Source organism: Calypte anna, chromosome 7, assembly GCF_003957555.1.
Source record: "Calypte anna isolate BGI_N300 chromosome 7, bCalAnn1_v1.p, whole genome shotgun sequence".
In the NCBI taxonomy this organism is placed as follows: Eukaryota; Metazoa; Chordata; class Aves; order Apodiformes; family Trochilidae; genus Calypte; species Calypte anna.
In genome coordinates, this window is record NC_044253.1 from 12,689,812 (window position 1) to 12,713,964 (window position 24,153).

Consider the following 24,153-nt stretch of genomic DNA (forward strand, 5'->3'; position numbering starts at 1 on the left):
ACTCAGCCCTGCTCTAAGCATGGGGGTGGACTACATGATCTCCAGAGGTGTCTTCCAACCTCAACTATTCTTTAATTCTGTGATAGTTACACAAAGCTTCTCTGATACCCCAGCAGTCACTACATGCAGTGGCCTGGCCACTACATAAGAGCATCTGAACTTTGCAATGAAACAGTGACCTTTTATTGCAACACTCTTCTTCATTTTAGACACAAAACTACCCAAATTCCTCCACGCTCAAATTAGTGGCTGCTCCTACACAGAATTACGCAATATCTTAAAGTTAAAACAGTTTTCATTTGCATATTCTTATGCAACTCTATAAATAATAAACAAATAGGTCTGCTTTACTCCAGAAGTTTACAACATCCACCTTGCAAAATCTAAAACTAAGAATAGCCCAGAAGGCTGCTCTAATCACCTGTGTAGATCCCACAGATTTTTAATTTGTAGCTTGCATATTCTTTTTTTTCCTTTTAAGTAGAGGTGTGAAACAGACACTTATTTCATTAGCAGTCTCTTTCTCCCTGTCAGATGCAATGATGAGAAGGCAAAAAATACCTCAGGCAATATTATGTGGCAGAGACTTACTTTTTTAGTTCTTCAGGGCTTGGTACCTCAAAAACATTTTTGTATATCTGAAACAATTTGAAACTTAGTAAAAAAATTTGAAAATTATTCAACACCTTCTTTATCCTACAAGACAAGTGTCTGTTAAAAGTGCTCTATCACAACTTTTCTTCTTTTTATTTTAATAGGAAAAGCATACTGCAGCTAACTTCAGAAAACATGTGAAATCATGGTGCATTCAAGGGTAAAGGTAGTTCTTTGTGTTGCTAAAAGCCCCCAAGAACACCAATGAGCCATGAAGCTTACGTCTTAACCTCTGACTTAAAAATTAACCTTGTGAATCATATGGTAGGACTTGTGTTTGTCAGGAAAGATTTCTGTTTCAATTGGAGTACAGCAGCAAAGAAATAAAGAATTTTTTCTAGAAAGAAAAAAAAAAATTACTCTTTGCCTTTCTGGAATTCTGATAATTTTATTCTTAAAAATTTAAAATAATTCTATTCCATTTCCAACCAGGATTTTTCAGAAGAGGACTTGTTAAAAAAGGTTAGTGTTCAGATCAACCATCTATTAGATATTTTTAAGTAATCATGGTTCAAAATGAGGGGGAGTTACATCCTCTATATCTCTAAGATTTTTGAAACCACATTATAACCCACTGGTTGCATGTGTAGTTTAATGACAAATATAAACTTCCTGTATGGCTCTCAAAGTTAAAACCAGCTAAAAAAATAATTTTTTTTTCAATTATGAAGAAAAACCTCAACACAATTAAAAAGATTATATATATACACTCTTTGTAATCTAGGACCAGTGGGTGGCTTCTGGTTTATATGTTGTTGGTTTTCTTCAAAGATGAAATACCATGAAGCACGATAGGCAGAGCCTTTGAAATAAAAGATTATTTCTTTTTCCCCCTCTATAGTCAGTTTTGGGTCCATTGTCCTTATCTCAGAGACAGCTCAAAACAATTTTCCAGCCTCTGCTAGAAAGCAGCCTCCAGCTCCAGAAAGGCCCAGGTCTCAGAGGCTGGTCATGGTGGTTTGGACAGGATAGGTACCAGCACCCCCACGCACTCCTGCATTCTTCACATTGCGCTCATGGACAAAGGCAGTGTACTGGGTGAGCTGGGTGTGCTGGAGATGCTGGGTGTGCTGGGGATACTGGGGATGCTGGGTGAGTTGGGCATGCTGGGTGCATGGTCCCTCTGCAGCACGGGTCCTCGTCGGGGCCCACGCGTCCCACAGGATTCCACCATGTTGACAGCGGTCGTCAGCGTCAAAGGGCCTGGATTATTGGGGAGTGGGAGGGGGCACAATTAGTAAACAGGTGGAGATGAGAGAGAGAGGGCAGAAAAAGTAAAGCAAAAGGAAAGACAAGAAGATTGATGTGAAAAGGCAAGGGAAAAGGGCATTGCTGGAAGGTAAATACTGGAGGAATGAGGCATGCAAGTATACGTGTACATGATGACACTGTCAAATAAACTCCTTTCCTGCTCAGTATCATGCACATTTTTGCAGAAGTCTGAAATGACAAGTTAGGCTCTCTCATGTGTACATTATCTACACATAATAAATGAAAAGCACTTAATTTTTCAAAGCACTTCACAAAACTGAGCAAGAACCATGCATATTTTACAGATGAGACAAAAATAATGTGATAGAGACAAAGACATCTCAAGTATTCAAGCCCATATTATTTGCAGGAAACTGGAAGAGTTTAAGTGGCAGCTTTAAATGTACACCTGAAACAGGCATCTGTAAGCAACACCAATTTTCAAAGTGTCAGGGGAAAGTGTAGATTTTTTAAAAGTTAAAAAAAAAAAAAAAGGAGGAAACAGAAACTCAAAGGGAAGAGCTTTACTGTGCAGGAGCAAACAGCAGAGTGTATACAAATAATTCACAATATATCTAAGGGATTAAGTACTACAGAAGAAGGTGATTAGCAATAACTTGACTAACATAAAAACGTAATTTGGAAAAAGAACCATTTTTTTTAAAAAAGTGACAACCCTGCTTTCTAATTTTGCATATGCATAGGCAGAGTGGTTCATAAATTTTAAATTTTGAATTCTCAAAGTCAAACCTACAGGAACTGCAGGTGTGCTGTGCACAATCACAGATAGTTTACACTGCAGATGGAATAAAGTTCTCCAAAAGCTAGAAGGAGGAGCAGGGGAGAACATTCATCACTTTAAAGAGTCTCTTGTAAAACGTTTTTATTTGGAAGCCCTTAGCTAGAAAACTGTAAGGGTTTAAGGCACAAGCATCTCCAAAGCATTAGAGATAAGCAATTTACTAAACCAGTTAAATTTTAAGAGACTTAAAAAAATGGACAAATATTCATTGTTTGTCCTGTGCTAGGATCCTTCACTGATATGTTTTGGGAGAGGCTGAGGTGAAGTACAGTCAGGTATCAAAAAAAGTGCTTGGAAAAAGGCTCTCATTAACTACTGAAGCAAGGAAATCCCTAAAACAAGCATGTTCCTTCAGCTAATGTAAAATTCTTTTATTTAGTGACCCAAATCTAAACCAAGTGGAAAAGTTCTTGTTGTTCATCCCCCAGCTCAAATTCCACCTTCTCATGTTCCAGAAAGCCTGGTTTAACACTCCCAGCCCTGCCAGAACAGCCAAGCAGCCAGTGCAGGAGCTGGAGATGACACATGTTAAGGCAGGGAAGCAGAAAAGCATGCAGGATTCACAACAGCAGTAAATTATTAATGCCCAGAGATAGTCCTCCTTTAGAAAAGAGAGAGGATTTATGTAAAGGTCACCCATGTGTAAATTCAGAGTTTTATTTGTTTTGTGAAATATGCTGAGAAAGTGATGGGTAAATACTGAAGGCTCCAATCCTCAACATCGATTATATTATTTTCACCTTAATGTAAACAGTTATGTAAAAGCTGCATCCACTGACAGGCAAAAAAAAAAAAAAAAAAAAAAAAAGGCCCTATATTTTCCACAACAATGCAAAAAATTTGTAGACCTGTGTCTCCTGTCCTATCTTGACACAGAAACAGCTTCTTGAGAACAAACCAGAGTTAGAAAGACATTGATTGTGTTTTAGACTTCTCAGCCTTTCAGCCAATATTCCAGGACATTCTCAGACTATGCAGACCAGTACAGTTTTCCTGTACTGGCAGTTTTACAGGAATGGAGCAAAATTAAAATAATAATAATTAAAAAACCCTTCCTATTTGGCAAAGTGCTTTCTACAGGCTGGCACAATTGCTTTTGGCAGCTGCAGCATTAACATTATAAATTAAAGGAAACATTGACATTAGGAAGGGATCTAAGCTGTGAGGTAGCCAATACAGGCATCTGCCAAGCCTGAGTACAGGAACTCTGAGGTCGGGACCTTACTTCTAAACCCCTTCACAATCTAAACATCTACAAAATCCCCAGTCCAAAGGATTTTGGTGTTCTCAGCAATCTTTGGCAAACTCTCTCTAAAAGGAGACTATTTTTCTGACAGAAAGCAAAGATAACTCATGCAGAAACAGGCCAATTAAAGACAGTAGCAGTTGAGAAGAGATCTTGTTAGCAGCACTGAGACACCAAGACCTGGAGACGCATTTGGCAAGTGTCAGCCCCCACCACAAATATGGATGTTCTGGCAATTACATTAACCTAACCCCACTTCCCATCTAGGAAGCCAGAATGAAGCCCAATTGCTGACTCAGCTCCAAACTGTTGTCTTCTTCCTACAGCTGGATTTGCCCTTTCTTACAGGCAGTAGTGTTTCCAATGAACACATTAAAAACCTCCTTGCCAGAAGACAACTGTCTCTAATAATTATGACACATCTCTAAGAAACATAACACACAGGCAGTACAAGCATTGCACTCTTGACTCAATTGCATCAGTTGCCAAGAAGCTTGTTTCCTTTTTGCATACTGTTTTGGGTTACATGCAGGTATGTTTTACATTTACTCCCACTCTTCCATAGAAAGGCTACATCCTGCAGCAGCTGGCATGGAAGCTTAAGTTCCTAGACAATGTTAATACAGATAGGCTCAAGTTCCTAATCCTAAAACAGGTATACCAAGACCAAAACTCAAACAGATTGGCTAAAGAGTCCTCTCTGCTTCTGAACAAAAGCAGCAGAACTTCAATAACCAACAGAAGGCTGGCAAATACCAGCAAGAATGCCAGCACAAATCAGATACCCAAGAAGAGCTGTTTGGAGCAAGAGTCAAACACTTCCAACAAAGGAAATATCAGTTCCCAGAAGGCATCTTGCAATTAGATCAAAAGAATAAAACCAAAACTATATTGAGAATGCTGAAGAATAAAGAAACCACCACCTTTCACCCACCACCACGGAAGGAATCGAGCGATCAACAGGATCTCACCATAGACAAGCACAGATTTCAGATACTAGACAAATCAAGGGCAAAAGAAAGAAAAACAGCATTGATCATATGTTCTGATTGAAACATCATTAAAACGCAAGGCATAAAGCAGAATTACCATCCCCCATTTATAACCCAAAGCCCATAATATTAAAAGTCTTTCATCAATAAGATTTATTAAAGTACATTTGTAATGGAACTGTTGGAAATGGATATTACCTACTTTTAAGAGACACCGAAGCAAAATAAGTTCATATGCCTGAGAACAGGAGAAGGTTCTTTCCCCTTGAGGGCTAAAACTGCTTAGGATAAGAGCTTTTGTGCGTCCAGCTCCATTCCATTATTTACTCTTCTAGGCTAATCCATGCTAACTCTAAATGCACAAGTGCTGAAAAAGCTGAGACAATGTGTGCATAAGTAAGGGGCTGATAAACATAATTTTGGTTTTGAAATAGCTTTGCAATCTAGAGTTACTTTAAGATATATTACATGTATATTTATCTTAAAAAAAATCATTGTTTTTTGAGATGCGTCCAATCCATAAAACAAATACTCTGATTACATTAAATCAAAGCTCTTATCTTCAGTTTATGTAATTTTCCTCAAGCTCCTATTGTCCCCAAGACAGTAACAAAAATCAGCTTTCTCATTTCAAAATGTTCAAGAGATTCACAATGATACAAGTTTACAAGGTTCTGCATTTTGTTAAGGGTCAAGTTAAGTCTGTGGGCCCCCTGATACCAAGAAAAGGGTTAGAAGGAATATTATGGCAAACTGGGAGGACCCAGCTTTCTCCAAGACTTGAAAATGCTGTTCCCGATTTAATAATTTCTTCAGCCCCATAGGAAATTTTCTTCTGGTTGGAAGTGACTTATTTTGTTGTTCTCACCTCCCAACACTACATTCACAGCAACAAATCAGCTGCACCATCACTAAATTGACTGTCAACTCATGTTAAAGATATAATGATGATAGCTAACTGAAGTGCAGAGAAAGAAACAGCCACTTGAATAATGCAGAAGCAAGAAAAATCCATTTTCCCAGCAAAGCAGAACATACCACTTCTTGTCTTGCTGGCTGGCTCCTGGGCTCCTTGGGAGGTTTTCTATTTCCACCAAGACAGGGGCAGAAGGAATGGCTGTTAGGACAGGTAGGTTTGGCTTTGCATTCCAGCTCTTAGGAGACAAAATATAAACAAGTAAGTTACTAAACAAACATTAGCAAAGTGATGACACATGGCACTTAACAAAACAGATCACCACTTCTCTTTAAGCACAAAACTAAAGCAATGCTCTTGCCTTTAGTTACTTCCACAGCACTTGACACCTATGCCAAGCCTTTTCCAATACTGCAGACAGTACTGGGATCACAACAAATCCAAGGCCGCTCAAAGATTTCTGTAAAAAGCTGTCCTGCTGTGTTCTTTTTAAATTCCTGCAGTGAAACTCCCCTTTGATAAGCAACTTTGCAATAACAACTGCACCTTTGAGTTGCAGATCTTTGAATTGCCACTTGAAACACAACTGCTCCTGAAAAAAATTAAGTCCATTTGCATGGAAGGCAAGAGGCTTGGCAGAACAGCCATCTATGTATCAGTTGAGTTTTGTCTTTCTAAAATCACATTCCTGTTTCCACCAGTGTGTGACCCTTTCTGTTGCACCCTACATCTGAAATACTCCAGAGAGGCAAAGAGGGTCTTTTCAAATTCCAAGTCCTGTTTTTTTTGATACTCAGAAAGAGCTGCCTGACACTTACATGCCTTTTCAATGAAACAAGGTACTCTGTGTACAAGTACTGAGGGGCTAGTGTCTCTGATTTCTTTATCAAACTCAAAGAAGTAAATTTTTCATAAAAAAAGACTCTTCAGTTTACAGATGCCTTCCTCTCTTTCAGAGAAAAGAACACTGTAACCAGAACTCAACACAGAATTAATATGCTTTGCATAACTCTCACAGACAGGTATTCCATGTACCTATGAAAATCTGTATCTGTGAATAGCCTTGTTTCCACAGTACTGGGGAATGGGGTAATCTTCCTTATTCTAGTTAAATTAAGCTATTATCTTCCTCATAAGTAAGTAGTAATTTCTTGGTATATTGTTAACTAACCATTTGTAAGTTTCAATTTGTCAGTCACTGGATTTTAAGAACTAATAATGAAATTCTCAAATACGTTGAAATACATGAAAACTGACTTCAAAAAGAATAATAGTCCTTACCTGTGATCCATTGGTTTGGTTGTTAACAGCGTGGTTTGCAGTACTGAAAGACAAAAAGAATTTAAATCAACAACAGATCAGCAAACTTTCTGCAGACTAGCAGAACTACAAGGATTTTCAGAAAGAAATACAAAGCCTAACAAAGATCTTTGCAAAGTACTTCACTGTGTGCAAAAGAAAACTTAAAAGACTTGTATTAGGTCAGCTGCCCTATTCTAGGCAGCTATGTAACTACAGATATCACATTATTTTTCTTTACTCAAGCTGTAGTTGGTCTGTAGTTCATCTGGTTTCTCCTCATCCTTTCCTAAACCAGTTGAGCTTCAAAAGTATGCCTAATTCAGCAGTAAGGTGGGGCACTTTTGAGAGCAAACCCAATATAGTTTCAGTTAAACATCTAGCAAAATGTAACATCGTTGAAAACTCAGATGCTGTAGATACTGTGTTTGCTCCATAACTAGGATTCTTCTGATTTGAAGTTGCATATCTCAAAGTTTAACAGAAAAAATCTCTAGTTTCTTCTGCACACAACCTCTAATGGACTGAATTACTGCTTTAATCTTACAAGCAGACACTCAAAAATTACGTGTACAGCATTAACACAGCATTAATAACAATTTTATATTTCATTTATTAAATACATTAAATAAGACCCATATCCTTATTTCTGATTATTTCTGAATTTGCACAAGGCAACATTTTACATTTTCAATAGACTTAAAAGCGTTAAACATGACAAGAACTAAATATTATCAATCTCTTGCAAAGAAAACCTTTTTCCAGACATCTGATCTTAAAAAAACATGTTTTCAGTCTTCTACGACCCATTGATCTCTTGATTTACAGTCTGAAAAATAGCTATTCAACCTGGCAAGCTGACAATTCAAATAGATTTCTGTATCTATTTCAGTGTTTCTTTAGAATTATTTTACTTGAACACCATAATGTGTTCCACCAAACAAGCTGCTCCTTGTCTGTTTCCCAACTTCACAAAACTTGATTGAGAGGCTGTGGAGGTTACCACAAAACAGCTCACCTTTAACAGAAATATTCAGGAATGCCTTCTGGGTAGTACATTCCCTTGTGCTGAGTTAACACCAAAGAGGGAAACTGCATACATCTTTCATGAAGTATTTCAATTAGCAACTCTCCAGTGTAGAGTTTCAGAAATGGCATAGATTGTTCTGGAGACCAACATAACAGTGCCACACCTAGGTGCAGATCAGAAGACTCCTGGCTTATCAGAAGGAGAAACTGCACATGAAGTTTCTCTTCCCACTCTCAGAATGACCTAAGCAGCATGAAACTCAAAGGCCATGACAACACAGCATGACAAGAGTGCTAATTAATCAGGCAGTCATGTTTTGCATGCTAAGGTTCTCTAAGCATTTAAATGACATCCAGTGTTGAAGAGTACTTCCTCATTTCACTTTAAAAAAAAATAAATTACAATATTGAAGGTTGCAAATAGAGAGACCCCCACCACAGTAACTGCAGCCTTGTCCTCACGCTTCCTAGACTTCCCCTCTCATGTAAGAATCAACCCTGCTGCTACACAAACAGCAAGCACATGGAGGTATTAACATTCTTGTTCTGAAATGTTTTGACATTTTTTACCCAGCCCCTCTCTGTCATGACGCTTATCATCTATGAGTACCTGCTTTTTAAAAACAATTTGGTGATGGACAGAAAGCAAAACTGAGTGACCCTGGTTCTGTTGCTATCAGGTAATAATTTTTAGCCTGATCTCCTCTCTTCCCTCAAGGAAGGGTATGAAGACTCTATGGCTTGGATTCATGTGGGAATTTCACACTGCAACAGTAAGTACAAACCTACACATGCAGAAAGACTCTAAGTAAAGAAGTAAAGAACCAAAAGGCCCCACTCTAAATTGGTGAACACAAGTAATTTAGTATTAATCTAGAAACATTAATAGTACAGAATATACAACCATCAAAATATTGCAAACACTTATTTTACTGTAATTTTCCTGTCTCTGAACTTCTTGATGATGTATCAGTCACTTAGCCAGAGCAGGCAGGTCTGAAAGGAGAGCTCCTCACTTGCTTTTACCTGATCTCTTGACATGTCAGCACACTTAACAGCTCATATCCAACAAGAATCATAGCCAGTCATAAACAAACCTCTTCATCTGCTAGTATGCAGGTTTAGCAAAAGATGCAGTATGACAGCAACACAGGAGCTTTGCTTTGAACAGCCGGTGTTATGTAAAGCAAACAAACAAAACCCACAGCAAAACCACAATTAAGAGGTTAAGGCACTCTACATTTAACTAATAACCTCCTTCTGCATACACGTGCTCAAGCACAGATGGCAAACATCAAAGAGAAATTTAAATACAGGAATGCATCTTACCTTGTTTCTTCAAGTTTAGCAGTATGTGCTGCAAAAACAGAAAGTGGTAATTAAAATTTAATTTGTAATTAGATTAACAGTTAAATATTATATATTATTAATGAAAACAGTTTACCACAGCCTAAAAGTAGGCAACTAAAGGACCAAAAGCTGCACGTATCCCACGTATATAATGTGTGACAAACAACATTCTAAATTTAAAAAATAAACAAAAAAATATTTGAGAGCAAACAAAAGAATTGGATTTAAGCAGGTATCTGAAAGTGTGCATGGGGGTTATGCTTGACCTATGTAAGAGTCGTGAAAAGGCCTTGGGTTGTGACAACAGAGTGTGCCTCTGAAGAGCAACAAAAAAAATTTAGTGTCAAAAATTTCAAACTTGATTAATGAATTTCAAATATTATCATTAATATATCACTGTTTCCTGGGTCCAAGTTTTCCATCTTCATTCAGAAGTCTATTGTGCAATACTTGTGGGTGTTTTACCTGCTAGGTAAGCTAGACAATCTTCTTCTGACAAATACATGTGGCCTCCCCAAAGAGTCAAACAAAACCTAATTTTGAAAATTCAAGAGGAAGGCAAATAGCTACAGAAAAAATCCTACACTGCCTTTAAAAGGTATAATTACTTAAGTCTCACAGTGGATTTTACTTCTCAAAGAGGAATGTCAATAATAATTTACCTTTCATTTGTAGTGTTCGTCTTGAATATCTCTTGCTGGGTCTTCTTTCAAAGGATGCTGATCTCCTGGCTTTGTTGGTCTTGGTAGTTTGGTATTCTGTTTTCCCACTAAGAATGCCATCAAAAAGTAAAAAAAACAATAAAATAAATCACTTTTAATAGCAAAAATATGGACACTGCCCATCAAAACATCACATTTCTATTTTAAATAATTTATTTAATTAACTAATTTTAGTGGTTTGCTTTTTGTTTTTTTTAAAATCCAAAACTTAATACCTCAGGAAGCCTTTCATAAAACATGGATAGAGTTTTACAGACATCCTAATCTTCATGCCATTGCTGCAAGACTCAGAGCTGAAGCAATGACTCCTTAAACATTAAGTTGCTGAAAAAGCACATTTACTTTGTGTATTTCTGTTGTGGTCACGCTTTTGAGGTTGAAAATTCTAGGAAAGAGCAAAGCTTAAGGCATGTTGCCAAAGGTCATAAAGAAAAGGGGTAACAGGACTGTAAAACAGCATCTCTGGAACAGATGCTGTTGCTCCAGGCAAGTCTTTTCTCTGCAATTTGGCCAGACTCTGCCATCAAAGCAGTAGCAGCCTCATGTTCTGCTGCTTCCTTTGTACCACTGACCCTTTCTGAAGCAGACTAGAGGGCTTTGCTCAAGCTGCTGGAAACAGCAGCAAAGTGTATGCCTTCTGCCTCCAGGTCACAACCCATCCCCTTGCACATGTTCTCACCAACACTGGTGAAGAAACTGACAGCATCCTGCAGATTCATCTGGGACCTGGTGCCACCTGGATCTCTGTTACATGCATATGTAGTGTCTGACATGGAAATAGCCATTATTGTGGGCTGGCTAAGTCCTAGTATCACTCAGTCAGGAACTCAGGCATCAAAGGCTTGCAGTGTCCTCAGCTGTGCAAGCCAAGCATCCATTTTTAAAAGGGTGAATGTTCAAGATAGAGTAATCTATTAAACACGGTATCCTATATATGTTATATAGGGAACATAAACCTTGAGAAATCTTTGGTTTCTTACTGTACAGACCAAAATCACCTAAAGATAAATACATTGTTAAATCCACATGATTTAACAAAACCAATAATGCAACTTGCTCACCTCTCAAGTTCCATCGCTCTACATGTCCTAGGTGAACCAATACCAAGCTCTCTCCTGTTTCCACTCATGATCCAGGAGAATCAAGAAATGACAGAAGATATGTGCTAGATGGCGGATGACACTGACCTGTATCGGAACCGGGATCCTAACCTAATGAAGCCCGAGCGGCTGGAGCTTTTTTGGACAGGACCTCGGAGCCGGAAGAAGGCGTGATGTTCCACTGCACATTTCCACAGGTGTTTGCAGGCTTTGGGATGATCCAGTCTAAAGACAAAAGTGTGCTCCTGCTCCTTTCCCTTAAAGCACACAAAGCACACTGACAATTTACAAGGTGCTTGAATAAGCTACAATTCAATGCAAATCAAGGGCAATTTGGGTTTTTCTGAATACTGAAATATATGGTAAAAAATATTTAAAGCAGAAAATGTTTAAAAAAAGATTTTCAAAAGCTTTAGTGAGCTGCTGCTCCATTAGATGAAGCTGAAAAAGGGCTACAGCCCTTCTATTTAACAAGTCAAACCTCTGAGTAAGAACAAATTAAAGACATCATTAACATAGGAAGGTCCTTCTCAATGAGGCTAACATGGTCTCACTTCCAAATCTGATCTCAAATTACCAATGCTCACATTTTTATAATGTCTGCTCCGAGCAATTTCTTCCCAAGGGAACAATTCTGGCACCTGTTTAAGGAATTCATTCCACTAAATGTGCTACCTAGCCTTTTCTAAAATTTCTTTGTACAATGTACACTGTTTCCAAATAATGTGGTCTACACTAGGATCATTTCACAAGGTCCATTTTAAAAACAGGGTGAGGAAAAAAGACCACATTTATTTTATACTTAAGTCCCTTTTCATTCGTCTCCTCCCCAATTCACAACCAAAAATCTTAAAAAGCATTCATGTTAATTCTCAAAATTTAAAGAGAGATCAAAAGTATGTAAATTAGTACTGTACATTAACACTGACATGTAACTAAACACATAGTTATCTACCTGTTCATCATCTTCAACAACAACTAGAGTGAGTTTGTTCTTCTTGAAGTCAAGCCTTGTTATCTTTGGCCTACAAGATGAACAGAAAGGTAGGTTAAGTAACTCGTAGTAATTCAGAGGTATGCTCAACATTATGGTCTAAGCCTCTCTACCAAGTTTTTTTTTTTTTTCTGTTTTTGTGTGTTTTTTAAGTTTGTGCAGTTGGGTTGGGTTTGGTTATACTGTGGATTCTATGTATTACTTCAAAATTTAACATTGAATTGTAAACCTTAAAGATAAGAAGTCAGCAACCTCTAGAGAGATAATTCTATCAGAACTTTATATAGTAATTACCTGAACTAAATCAAACTCCACCCAAGCATTCCTGCTTGCCTACTTTTCCACAGCTCACAAAACTGAAGCTGGAAAGTCACAAAGGCAGGCCAAACTCATTCTGCTTTATTAAAGAAATGTAAATCACTGTACAACATACAACAAATCAGTCCTTATGAGGACTCTTGCAGGAAATTCCAAGAGCCAAAGAGCAAACATGAACATGACATGACACAAAAATGCAACCACTTTACCCCCTGCCTGCCAAAAAGATACCCAGAACTGGCACTGGAGAGACAAGACACAGAAAACATTTCTGCTGCAACTCGAGTGGTTTTCTGAGAAGTTATAAAATTGGACTAGGCTAGAAGGTTCTCTATCTCATGTCTTATGCATTGGAAAGCCCTGCAAAAATTCATCAGAATCCTTATAAGAAACCATGGGGTAACCATGTTATTCGGGTACCTGAAAGATAGAGAAGCATATGCTCATACAAAAACTATAGGAAGCTCTATATCTCTCCTGACTATATATAGATATGGTTTGGCAGAAGGTGGTTCTTTGTGTTTAATTAGTCCTTATTGATGGGCAGAAAGGGATATTTCTGCCTTCTACTAGGCACAAACAGACATTTTCTTAATGAAAAGCCTGCCCAGATTACATGTAAAACTCCACTTCTACTCCTGTTTCTGCCTGTTTTTCAACTGTAAGGCTCAACTCTCAGACAAAAACACCTGCATCTAGAACACCTGAAGAAGCTTCACTTCACTGAGTACATATTCTATATCTGAAGCAATCTGAATATCTGAATGCAAAACATATGATTAAAAAACAAAACAACAAAACACCCATAACCAAACCAAAAAAACCAACCTATCTCATAGTTATTCCATCTTTTGCTTGCCTCTAGTATGTTCCACATACAGCCCATTAACATACCAACTAAGAATGCTAAAAGAAGAAAGAATGTTTTTGGAAACCATGAAAACACTCACAGGCTACAGAATACTTGCACAGGTACCTTGTATAGTGCTCTCATTACTCAAATATTTTTTTTACTATTGCAAAATAAAGTCCAAAATATATTTTAACATATAATCAGAAATCTTACCAGAAAAACAAACCAATCTTGGTGTCTCCTTCAAAGACAAGAACTCCTGTAGGTGTTAGTCCCAGGCTGTAATCATTGCCATCTCTTGCCTAATTGCCACAAAATAAAGATCATGTTCATTTTGGTGTTTGACCCTTTATCCCAATTACTCTGGTGATTAATGTAGTTTATTTGCCCAGTGTTACAATTAAACTCATATTTGCTTATTTTTTTTACAACAGAAATCCTGTGTTTTATTGATCTTATATTTTTTTCTCTAGTTTGCAGAACTTCAATAAGACTGACTGAAGTGGAAAATCAAAGTTTCTTGATTTGTCTGTGTAACAAGGACCACTTTGTGCAGATCTCTGCACTCCCCTCTCCATAGGAGACCTATTTTACCTGTACTTTTTCAGCTGGTAGCTAACTGGACCCCAGCCAATATTAATTTAATTGCTAGGATTTTGACATAGCTTAGTCTACATACAAACAATAGTACATCTTGTCACACCAATCACAGATTTAATGCAGAGCAGTTACACTTTGACTCACATTATACCTCCTAGAAAGTAGACTATAAAGTAGAATGTTGATGCAAAGCCAGATCACTTGTTACACCATTTGGATGAGTATAATATTAATTCCCCCTGCCCCCAAAGCAAAACCAGTGCTGAAATGTGGGACAAAGCTAACATTGTCATTTCCAAAGGTCACCATGCTGTGGTTAAACATACCTTGACTATGTGCATGTCTACACCATACATTTCCAGCCACTTAGCTTTGTTTAAGTAGTTAGTTTCAGCCTGTGCTGGTGTTTGCCCCCTGAAAAAAATATTTTGCTGTTAGGTAGTTGCCTGAAAAAGCACAGAAAGGAAAAACTGGTATTTGAGTACAGAGGATAAGAAATTCCTATGAGTTTCTGGAAAACTTAAACAATGCTGACATTTGTTCACTTTCATGAACATCAAGGTCACTTCTCTAAGTTTTAATCTGACAGTGCTGCAGCAAAAATAACTGCATTTCAAGATTCTGTAACATCATCATTTACTCAGGAAGGTATAATTTCAAAAGTTTTACTCAAGAAAGCTTCACTTTTCACATTATATGCTCTTACAAAATATGACAACAATATCAGAATTGTAATTTCTGAGCAAGACAAAGTGTCAGCAGCATCTTTTATTTATCTCTTCACAGAAAAACCACTGCAATGGATGGTTAGCATGTACTGGAAGATATAGTACCTGCATTCTTTCCACTTGTCAAAAATGGCTAGTTCCATCTCTTCAGTCTGAGTGGGAACAAACCTGAACTCAGACACCAGTTCAGGGACATGTTCAGCAGGATCATAGTCTCCAAGTTCAGCTACGAAAGAACAGCATAGTCAAGCAACATTCCAAGTATACACACTGGGTACTAACAAGAACCTTTGTGTACTCTCCCAGTTAATGTAAAATACTGAACTTCTTGTGTTTCCCCATATCCCCCAGTTCTCCCAATATTTGAAGTGTCTGAACAAATGGTCTTGTCTGCACAAAAGCTTCACATTAATTTTTACAAAGTGCTACTGACAAATTGGTTAACAAGCTTCCTATAAATGAAAATTATAAACAACCGTGAAACTTAAATGTTTTCCTTCAGAAACCTTTGAAGGTCATCATTTAACTCAGTCTCTACTGAGATACCAGTTGACTTAAGTTCAATTTTATCTTGTTACGACAACAAAATCTATTGAGATTTGTAAAAAGTAAGCACAGTTCTGACACTTGGCATAAAAATATTTGTCCATTCTAAAAGTCAGTTTCTAGTTTCACAACTATAAATACCTCTGTCCTGCTAAAATTCCTTTATGTTACTGCATAAACATTCAGCTGTTATTTTTTTGTCTCCTTTTGATCTATGAACATAATAAATGTTCTATTGGGTCAGTCAAATGGCTCATCTAGTCCACTGCTGCATGCTCAACAGGGGTAGTAAGAGATGTTGTTTAGAGACCCAAATGGCACACACTAGTGAATAGGTGTGCCACATCAAAAGCACAAATCCTTTTACTTCACAGATGCTAAAGCAAGTCCAACTTTTAAAGACTGATGTAGGCCTAAAATGCAGAAGCTCACAGTTAGAAACCTTTACATTAAATAATATCCTGATTTTCAGAGTCACTACGCATTTCCTCCATCCAGTGATATAGAATGACTTATTGATGCTCAGCTCATACCCCCAAAATTAGGAATAATTCTGTAACTTGAAACTTCGGTGTTTGATACAGGCCAATAATTGCACTGTCTGAAAAAACAAACTACAGATGTAGCAAAAAAAAATTGTGACATCTTTGGGAAGATTAGGAAGAGTGAAATAGGCACAGTATTCTATAGGTATAAACACTGAACACTGAAAGAAAAGAAAAATAAAATAAAAGAAAAATAATAGTCTTCTCACCACCTTCTTTCTTTTTATTTTATTTTAATGCTGACTGAGGAAGCCTGCAGTTCTATAATAATCTACTCCCACTAAAATGCCTGTCTCTGCTGAAAGGAATGCTGTCAAAACTAGGTTAGGTTCCAGGTAATTTACATAAAGGTACACAGCTGTCAGACAGCAAGATTAAAGCCCTGCTACAGGCTTCATTGTTGGGAACAGAAAGAAAAGATGAGCACAAGCAGCAATGGTTATATGGTCTAATTAGATCACTTTGTCATTCCAAAAACTTATCCACTGAACCCGTATCTTAAGGCTCTAACAATGCTAATATTTTTAACTATGGAATGTATTCTGTTTTCCTTCCACACAAAAGAGCAGGCTGAAAAGGCTGTTTACAGTTTAATCCCAGCTCTCTATACCTGCACATGACCAGGGCCATGAGTAGTTCCTACCTGAAGAACAAGATGTGTTTTGGAAAATCTCATTAAGAGAAAGAATTTTAGTGACTTATCCCTGCTACCTAATTCCTACAATGTAAACACAACAGTGCATTTGTTTCCAAGATGAATGCTGTGCAAAGACTTTGCTTGGCACAAATGCATGGCACATCTCCAAATTCCATCTTCATCAGAAGACTGTGCAACAACTTTAAAGCAGAGGTTCTGGGATGTTTTTTAGACTTATGAACTGGGCTGAACAGGGCCACCCAGCCACCCTCTCTAATAAGGAGCCAAAAGCCTACTCTAGTGGGCAATTCTAAAGCTCCAGGCCTGTGCTCTTCCATTAGGTCTCCTGCTTGAAATGACAGCAAACTTCACATTTGTCCCATTTTGTGGTTTAGGATCACACCCTCATATAGACCACAGAAGACACTGGCCATGAATATCAGTGATGTACAACCTATGCCAGCAACTGAAGGTCAGACCTCCTCTCAGAGGAGCCCTGGATGCTGGAGCCTCAGCTGGAATCAAAAGCCAAAGACATTAATTAATAAGAGCGTCAGATGACTCAAGCACAGTGCTGCATATTTGAGAAAAAAAATACAGAATGTCACCTTTTTGGCTGAAGAAGGATTTAAAATACCAACAGCTGCAGTTCGACCATAAACATTCAAGTACAATCATGAGACATGGGGCACTAATGTACTTCTACAAACAAGCTGCTGATGGTTTTATATACAGAAATTTTCAATGAGTGCAGAACCAAAATTATTTTGCACCTGATTTCTACAAAAAAATAAACCACTCATGTCAGAAACTACAGGATAAAAAAAGTGAACCCTGTTTCTACATCAAAGCAATTCAGAGAGACTGCAAATCTCTTGTCATGTGTGAAAGTGGGTAGGTTTGCAAACAAGCACCTTAAAAATCAAGTTTAGGGCAAAGCTGCTTATGTTCAGAACTCCTTGTTTGTTTTCCTGATAAATAAATTAATTATCTATATACAGTCTCAGCAAAATTACAATCAGAAATAGCTGTTTTCACACTGGCTAGCATCTGGACAGAACCTATTTTCTGGATACAAGAAATAAGGGCAGACTAAGAAGCTGTTCATGCAAATTCATCCTTCCACACTGGCACCTACTCACCTTGCATGTTATAAGCTGCCAACTGGACGGCTGTGTCAAAAGGACATTCCAGCCTGCCATAAGAGAAATGCTTTGTTAAAAATTTAGCTCACACTATTTAGCAGACAGCTCAAATGTTTAGGGTAAGAAAGTGAGAAAGGACTAGTAGATTTTCAGCAAATTAACAAGAGATAAGCACTACATTATTTAAGCATTCTTCTTCTGCTACTACTTATGCATAGAAAGCATTTTCCTGAGCACAGAAAACATTGAGGGGAAAAAAATTTACATTACTTAGCAAAACCTATTAATTATCAAAATAATTTTAAAAATCTTACGTTAAACACATAGTGATTGTTTTTAGAAGTTGTTTATTGGTAATACTTACTTTCCACTAAGAATATCCAGTTTTAGCTGCAGGACAAATAAATACCTGTAGGATTAAGTAAAAAGATCTATTTTATTATAAAGAACTATTGATTAATAGTTCTAAAGTGTCAGTCAGCCAGTAAGAGGAAGCTAGAGTCTGACAAAACCATTTTCTACTCTTTAGATGGGTTTTCAAGACTGAAAAGCCCGAATTGTGATCATTCAATGCTTTACCAGATGGGTTTGTCTGCTTTGCACACATTTCAGTTGAAGTAAACCCAAAACTGGAAGTTGTGACAAGCTGAACTACAGAGTTGCACAGGAAAAGACATGGGGCACTGAAGTAAGCTTCATTTCTTTCTCTTCTGATCCTACTTGGGCAAAGCACAACTTGCATCTTCTGCATTTTCTACATTATTCATAGGCATACGAACCTCATAAGATAATGAATATTTTAGCATCTCTTAAAAATAAATGTTAGTAATATAGGTTGCTTAGTTAAAATCTAAGCCAGAAAGCTGACTGCAAATCGACCAAAAAAAAAAACAAAAAACAAAACCCAAAACCCAATAGACTGCAGCCTTTTCAACTTGTTTACACTTTAGAGCCAGCTTTTCTTCACCATTTTGCTTATTCAGGACTCTTTTTGCTTAGAAATTGGGCAAACATTGAATACAAAGCTTTGGTGTACAACATCAATCCTTCCAGATCCAATACCCACAAAGAGCAGCCCTCCTGTTCCCTTATGGTAAATTGCTTTCCTTTAACAAGAGAAGAAGTACCCTCATCAGCTAAAATTCTGGCACCCATGTTGGTCTCTAGTTTTAATTCTACTACAGAAACACAAAAGCATTATTCACAAAGCTAAAGACGATGTTTCTGTTTCAGCATGTGCCTTGTGTTTCCTTGAACTCCTATACATGAAACAGATGCAGGCATTTTTCACACAGGTTGCTTGCAAATCCACATATACTCTTCCAAATCATTTATTATACAAAGCCTTTTGAACACTGGCTCCTACATTGGGAATAAGTTTGTTAGGTATTGACCCTAGATACCAAAAGAATGAGCACAGGCCTCCAGTGTACAGTGGGTGTGACCAGTCTGTGCTTATCAGTCACATAACACTTGCAAACAATTCCAGTATACTTCCTGTGCTCAGGCTGTGTTAAATGACCTCTGACTGGTGGCATCTGGTTGGAAGCTGGCAGAAACTGTGAGCAAGCTGCAGCTGTGGAAGCTGACAAGGGGCTGCAGCTGGGTGTCTGTCCTGTCACACAAAGAAGGTGGAACCCTCGGAAAGCCCTGCTAGTGACACCTGTGCCCCAGAGCTCTCCTTCCCACTGCTTCTTTAAGGCATAGAATTCTCTTAGACAAAGTCCTGTTGCTCTCCTGTTCCCTGGGATTAGCTGAACAGCCAGACAGGGTTTAAAAGCCCTCAGGTTTCAAGTCTGCCATGCTAAAACCTGTATAGCAAGGTCTGACCGGAAGAATTCAGAGGAGATGAAAATGTTCTGTAGAGGTAGACACAGATGTAGGCTGAATTTTGCTTATGGTTACTATTTTTAAAGACTGTTAAATATTTATTCAGGAACACGAATGAGGAGGTAAAACATTCTTCCCAGATCAGCCAGGAAGTATTAAATAGCAGTTACAACATTATGTTAACACATGCAAGTATGAAGTGGCACAACAGGGTACATATGGCTGTAAGGGGTAATGCTACTATAATCTTCCTGATAGCGCTCCTAGGGATTTGGATCAAAGATCTGCACAGACATAAACCTGAACAACAAACAAATGTACCTCATGCTCCTACAAATGGCTGAAGATACTGAATGCCTACAGCTAACATGAAACATAACAGCTTCATCTTCTCTCCAAAAGTTATGATCAGCAATGGAGACAACACAAATAAACATTGCCTTTTACAACAGATTCATAATTCTGACAGATGGTAGGCTGTATTCTCTTTCAAAGCACCCCAAGTATGCCACAGTCTCACATGAAATGCAGCATTATGAACGGATTTGTGAAATGCTTTAATCAAGAGAAACTGCAGCTCACCTGATACTACAATCCTATACATAGAGTACTGTCAATCCACATCTCAACGTGGTAAAGACTATTTTCCATTTACATAAGATCTGCAAGGACCACAGAATGAGTTACATTAACTGGACTTATTTAAAGAGAAGCTTGAACTTGCAATTCAAAGTTTTTCTGCCTAAAGAGACAGAATGACTGCATACAGAATAAATTAAATCCAGTTGAAGAAGAAAAGAGAAATTGTATCTGTTCTTTTCAGTAAAAACCTCTGTCCACTGTGTTTAAGATACTCAGATCAGTTACCCAAATCACCTGACAAAAAATGGCGCAACAAGAAATATAGTAAATAAATATATAATTTACTATTAGAGCTCGTTTATTTCATGAGGGCAACATTACAAACACTTACAAAAAGCAAGCACCTCTTAAGAATTCTCCAAAATATCATGTAACTGTCTTAATATCACAAAAACTTTTTCCTGGCCTTATTTGAGTATCTCTTCCCATGCAAAATCCCTCTTACCTCGTTAGCTCTTCCCGTAGGTTGTTGGGCTCTGATGAATAAAACTTTACACGAAAATGCAGACAATAGGGTGGGCCAACTGCAAAGCAGAATTCATTCAAGATAGCAGTAACAGTTACTGGAGGAGACAATTTTTTTATTACACAGTATTGCATCACAAAACTTGACTGAAATTGGCTCTGTCCTAACACAAAGTCTTAAGGCAGGAATTCCTTTGTGACAGGGAAATGAATGAAAAACATTAGAGTGAAAGGATACTTAAATTTTTGTACAAAATAATTTTATATGTTACAAGTTAATCCAACAGTTGTATCACATTAAGTTGATTTGTCTAGCCAAGAGCACACAAATCTAGGTTAATCCCTATATTTAAGAACAACATCCATAAAGAAAGCTGTGCATCTCAGTTCTGAAGTTCACCAAACCATGGGGAACTCTTGGGTCTCTATAACACCTTCTCAGGGCCCTGGGAAATACCCACTGCTGACAACTCTGACCTCTATTCCATAGAAGTGTAGACCTATTTCAAGGGGATTTAACAGACCCTCCCTGTGGAAAAAATAATCCTTTCTGGAAACCAAAGAGTTAATTCAGCAAAAGGATGGATTAACAGATCTTTAAAAATATGCAGTGCTCTGCTGATTCTTGCATCTGACAGGAGGAATTTTCTCCCTCTCAGTGCTTCCAAAACATGTTGTATTAGCACAGCACCACGAACCCCTGAAGACTTCCCACATTGGAGAGCAAGGAAGCTGCTAAACAAAAATCAGCCGATGCCACAGCTTACTCAAGCATGCACCACTGAAACAACCAGGCCACACAAACCCTTCTGCAGCAGGTAAGGACCAGGTGGACCAAACCCAGATTTGGGCATTCAGGATTGCCCCAAGGGATGGAGGCTCCAAGACAAGTTTTCCTAGGGTGGATAATGATCTATAACACTATAGTATCTTCAGCTCTTTTGACTCCACTGAAACGATAACTAATGAGTCTCTAACATGTTTAATTAAGGACATTAGACTGAAGTAATATGAGCTCCAGAGGGAAGAGGTCATTAAACAATCAGCAGCACCATGCCGGGCTTTTGTCACCGAGTCTTATCACTCACTGGACACTTCCCCCCTCCACACACCCATTTCAACTTTCTGTGCCTTCTGTTTGTTCTATATCAGATCCCAAGAGAAAATGGAAAGGACACTTACTTTTAACTTGCTTTTTAATGCTTTTTGTGTTGTCCAGCCAATGCTGAAAAAGAAATAACTTTCATTGAATTACTGATACAAAAATCTCACAAAAAGAATGAAAAAGGAAAAAAAAATCATAAACATTAATAAAGACCATACTGGAATAACAAGTATCTAGTTGAAACAATCTAGTCCAAATCTTTCATAATTCTCAGCTTTCGCAGTGCTCAAAGATCCTTTCATTCAAAATATCAATTTTGAACAGAAACTTCATGTAGTACCTTAGAAATAATCTTTATGAAAGCATTATCTAATTTTTTTTTAAATGTACTGACAAACCATTTTAATTACTAAAATTTTCATCCTGTCCAAACAAACAAACACTTAATTCAAAAGTTATTAGGTCACCCAGTGACAATGTGCCAGAGAGGCATAAATTATAGTGAGAGAGTCTGGCACTCAGTTGTGTGTGGTGTTTTCTTGGGGTGTAAGGGGAGAGACAAAATAAACATTTGTTGGCTTTCAGGCATTTTCTGTAGATGACTCAAGTGTAAAAACAGCAAAGCTGTCTATGTCTTGAACATAAGGGAAAACTCTACCTAATTCTTCAAAATCTACTCACAGGAGACATTTTAGCAATTGTCACATGGGAGGACAGAAATCACTGCCTCACCTATTAATGCTAATTATAAGCTACATACTAGAAGCCAAAATAATGGCTACACTTACACTGTGTACAACAGCATGTGAAAAAATAAGCTATAGACGACAGGGTAAGAGAAACACCTACAAGTATATGCTGTTCCGCCTAAGATAATTTCTTATATTTCCATTGCTGGAGAGTTTATAGCAGAAATGAAAGATAAAGCTGGAAATCTAACATACAGCTACTGGTGAAGTCCTTCCAAACACTGTGCAGAGAGAACAGCTCCCTCCTCCAAAAGAGATGCTCCAGTTGGACAGTGAACACAGCATCCTCTTCACCAGACCTGCACTGACTCAACAGCCAGGTCAAACCCCCCAGCACACCATGTCCTGCCCGGTTCACAATGCCCAGGGAGCACCACCTCGCCCAGTCAATCCCAAATGCCACCTTGCAACAAGCACAGGTGAATTAGCAACATTCCTTCCCTTAAGCCACCTGCCAGCAGTTCAGAGTGGGCCTCCACCGAGGGCAGGAAAGCAACAGGGGTGTGAGCCAGAACCGGTATTTTCAGGTTGCACTGCCAAGTGCAAACACATTCCTGCCTCCAGAGCAGCCCTGCCTGCTGCAGAGAGGTGTAAAGCCAGCCTGTACCACAGCCAGGGTGTGCAGGGATGGGTGTACCAGAACAACCCGAACATCTACTGCAGCTCTGCACAGAGCAGGCAATGCTCCCCTTAGCTATTAAAACTAAGTAGCTTTTTGAAAGCTCTTTGAAAGCTAGCTAATAGATTTCTAATACAAAGAGGGAAGTTTAAGGAAGCATGAAGCAAATATTTATGTCAACTTTGCTTACACTACCAGCAAAGCAGAGCCAAGCAATTTTTCTTTTTTCCCAAAGGAAATTCTATAATCTCTCTTCCTATTCCATAAACTTGCTGAAGAGAATTTACTGACTCTTTCCTCCACCATAAAAACATACAAACAACCATTTGGAGGCTTGCAAGATAGAGGAATGGCTAAGGGAGCCATTCCCAGGCTGCTGGACTGGCTGTGCACCCCTGCTTCAGTCTCCCTCCTGTTTTCTCTCATCTCCTACACATTCCACGAACTGGGAGGCCCGCGACAGGCACTGATAATGTTTACTCTGTTCGGCTCCTACCACCACTGCCTAGAGAACTCCTGAATAGTCAGGGTGTGCAGGGAAGAAGAGAATCAGAACTGCTTTTAAATGGAGAGAAAAAAAAAAAAAGGCCCCAAACCAACACACATATGGACACACAGAGACGTCAGGAAACTTAAGATTTATTCCAAGTGATTAAAATGGAATTCAAGTGGACCTGGCAAGAAGTTTACATTTTGATGAGAGTTTGCTCAGCCCAGTCTACTGCTGAGATATTTAGAGATAAGTTTGCTAAACAAAAAGCATTATGAACAACAGATTGTATAGAGAACTGAAGTTCTTTCTCAAATATTTTGCTGGTTCAGAAATTAACAACACCAGAAGACACAAAAAAACCCCAAACCAAAAGAACAACAAAAAAAACAACCACAAAAAACCCAAACTACACACAAAAAAGCCACAAAGCAAACAAACAAAACCAAACTACCAGAAAAACCCATCACCATAAAAGAAAAAACCCACACCCTACACAATAGCAACATTATAAAAAGGTAGTACA

General features: G+C 38.1%; 1 protein-coding gene across 2 annotated transcripts in view; it reads right to left on the minus strand.

The window, feature by feature from the left end:
• EPB41L5 (erythrocyte membrane protein band 4.1 like 5) overlaps positions 1 to 24,153 on the minus strand; it is a 57,765-nt gene that overhangs the window by 20,279 nt on the left and 13,333 nt on the right. For both annotated transcript variants that reach the window (XM_030454401.1, XM_030454400.1), the window contains exons 4-16: positions 21,847 to 21,889; positions 20,645 to 20,723; positions 18,092 to 18,136; positions 17,725 to 17,777; positions 14,960 to 15,080; positions 14,453 to 14,540; positions 13,740 to 13,828; positions 12,317 to 12,386; positions 11,449 to 11,618; positions 10,202 to 10,308; positions 9,519 to 9,546; positions 7,143 to 7,185; positions 5,984 to 6,099 (exon numbers count right to left, since the gene is read on the minus strand). In XM_030454401.1, coding sequence (XP_030310261.1) covers positions 5,984 to 6,099; positions 7,143 to 7,185; positions 9,519 to 9,546; positions 10,202 to 10,308; positions 11,449 to 11,618; positions 12,317 to 12,386; positions 13,740 to 13,828; positions 14,453 to 14,540; positions 14,960 to 15,080; positions 17,725 to 17,777; positions 18,092 to 18,136; positions 20,645 to 20,723; positions 21,847 to 21,889 — 1,052 coding nt within the window. The remainder of the gene's footprint in view (positions 1 to 5,983; positions 6,100 to 7,142; positions 7,186 to 9,518; positions 9,547 to 10,201; positions 10,309 to 11,448; positions 11,619 to 12,316; positions 12,387 to 13,739; positions 13,829 to 14,452; positions 14,541 to 14,959; positions 15,081 to 17,724; positions 17,778 to 18,091; positions 18,137 to 20,644; positions 20,724 to 21,846; positions 21,890 to 24,153) is intronic.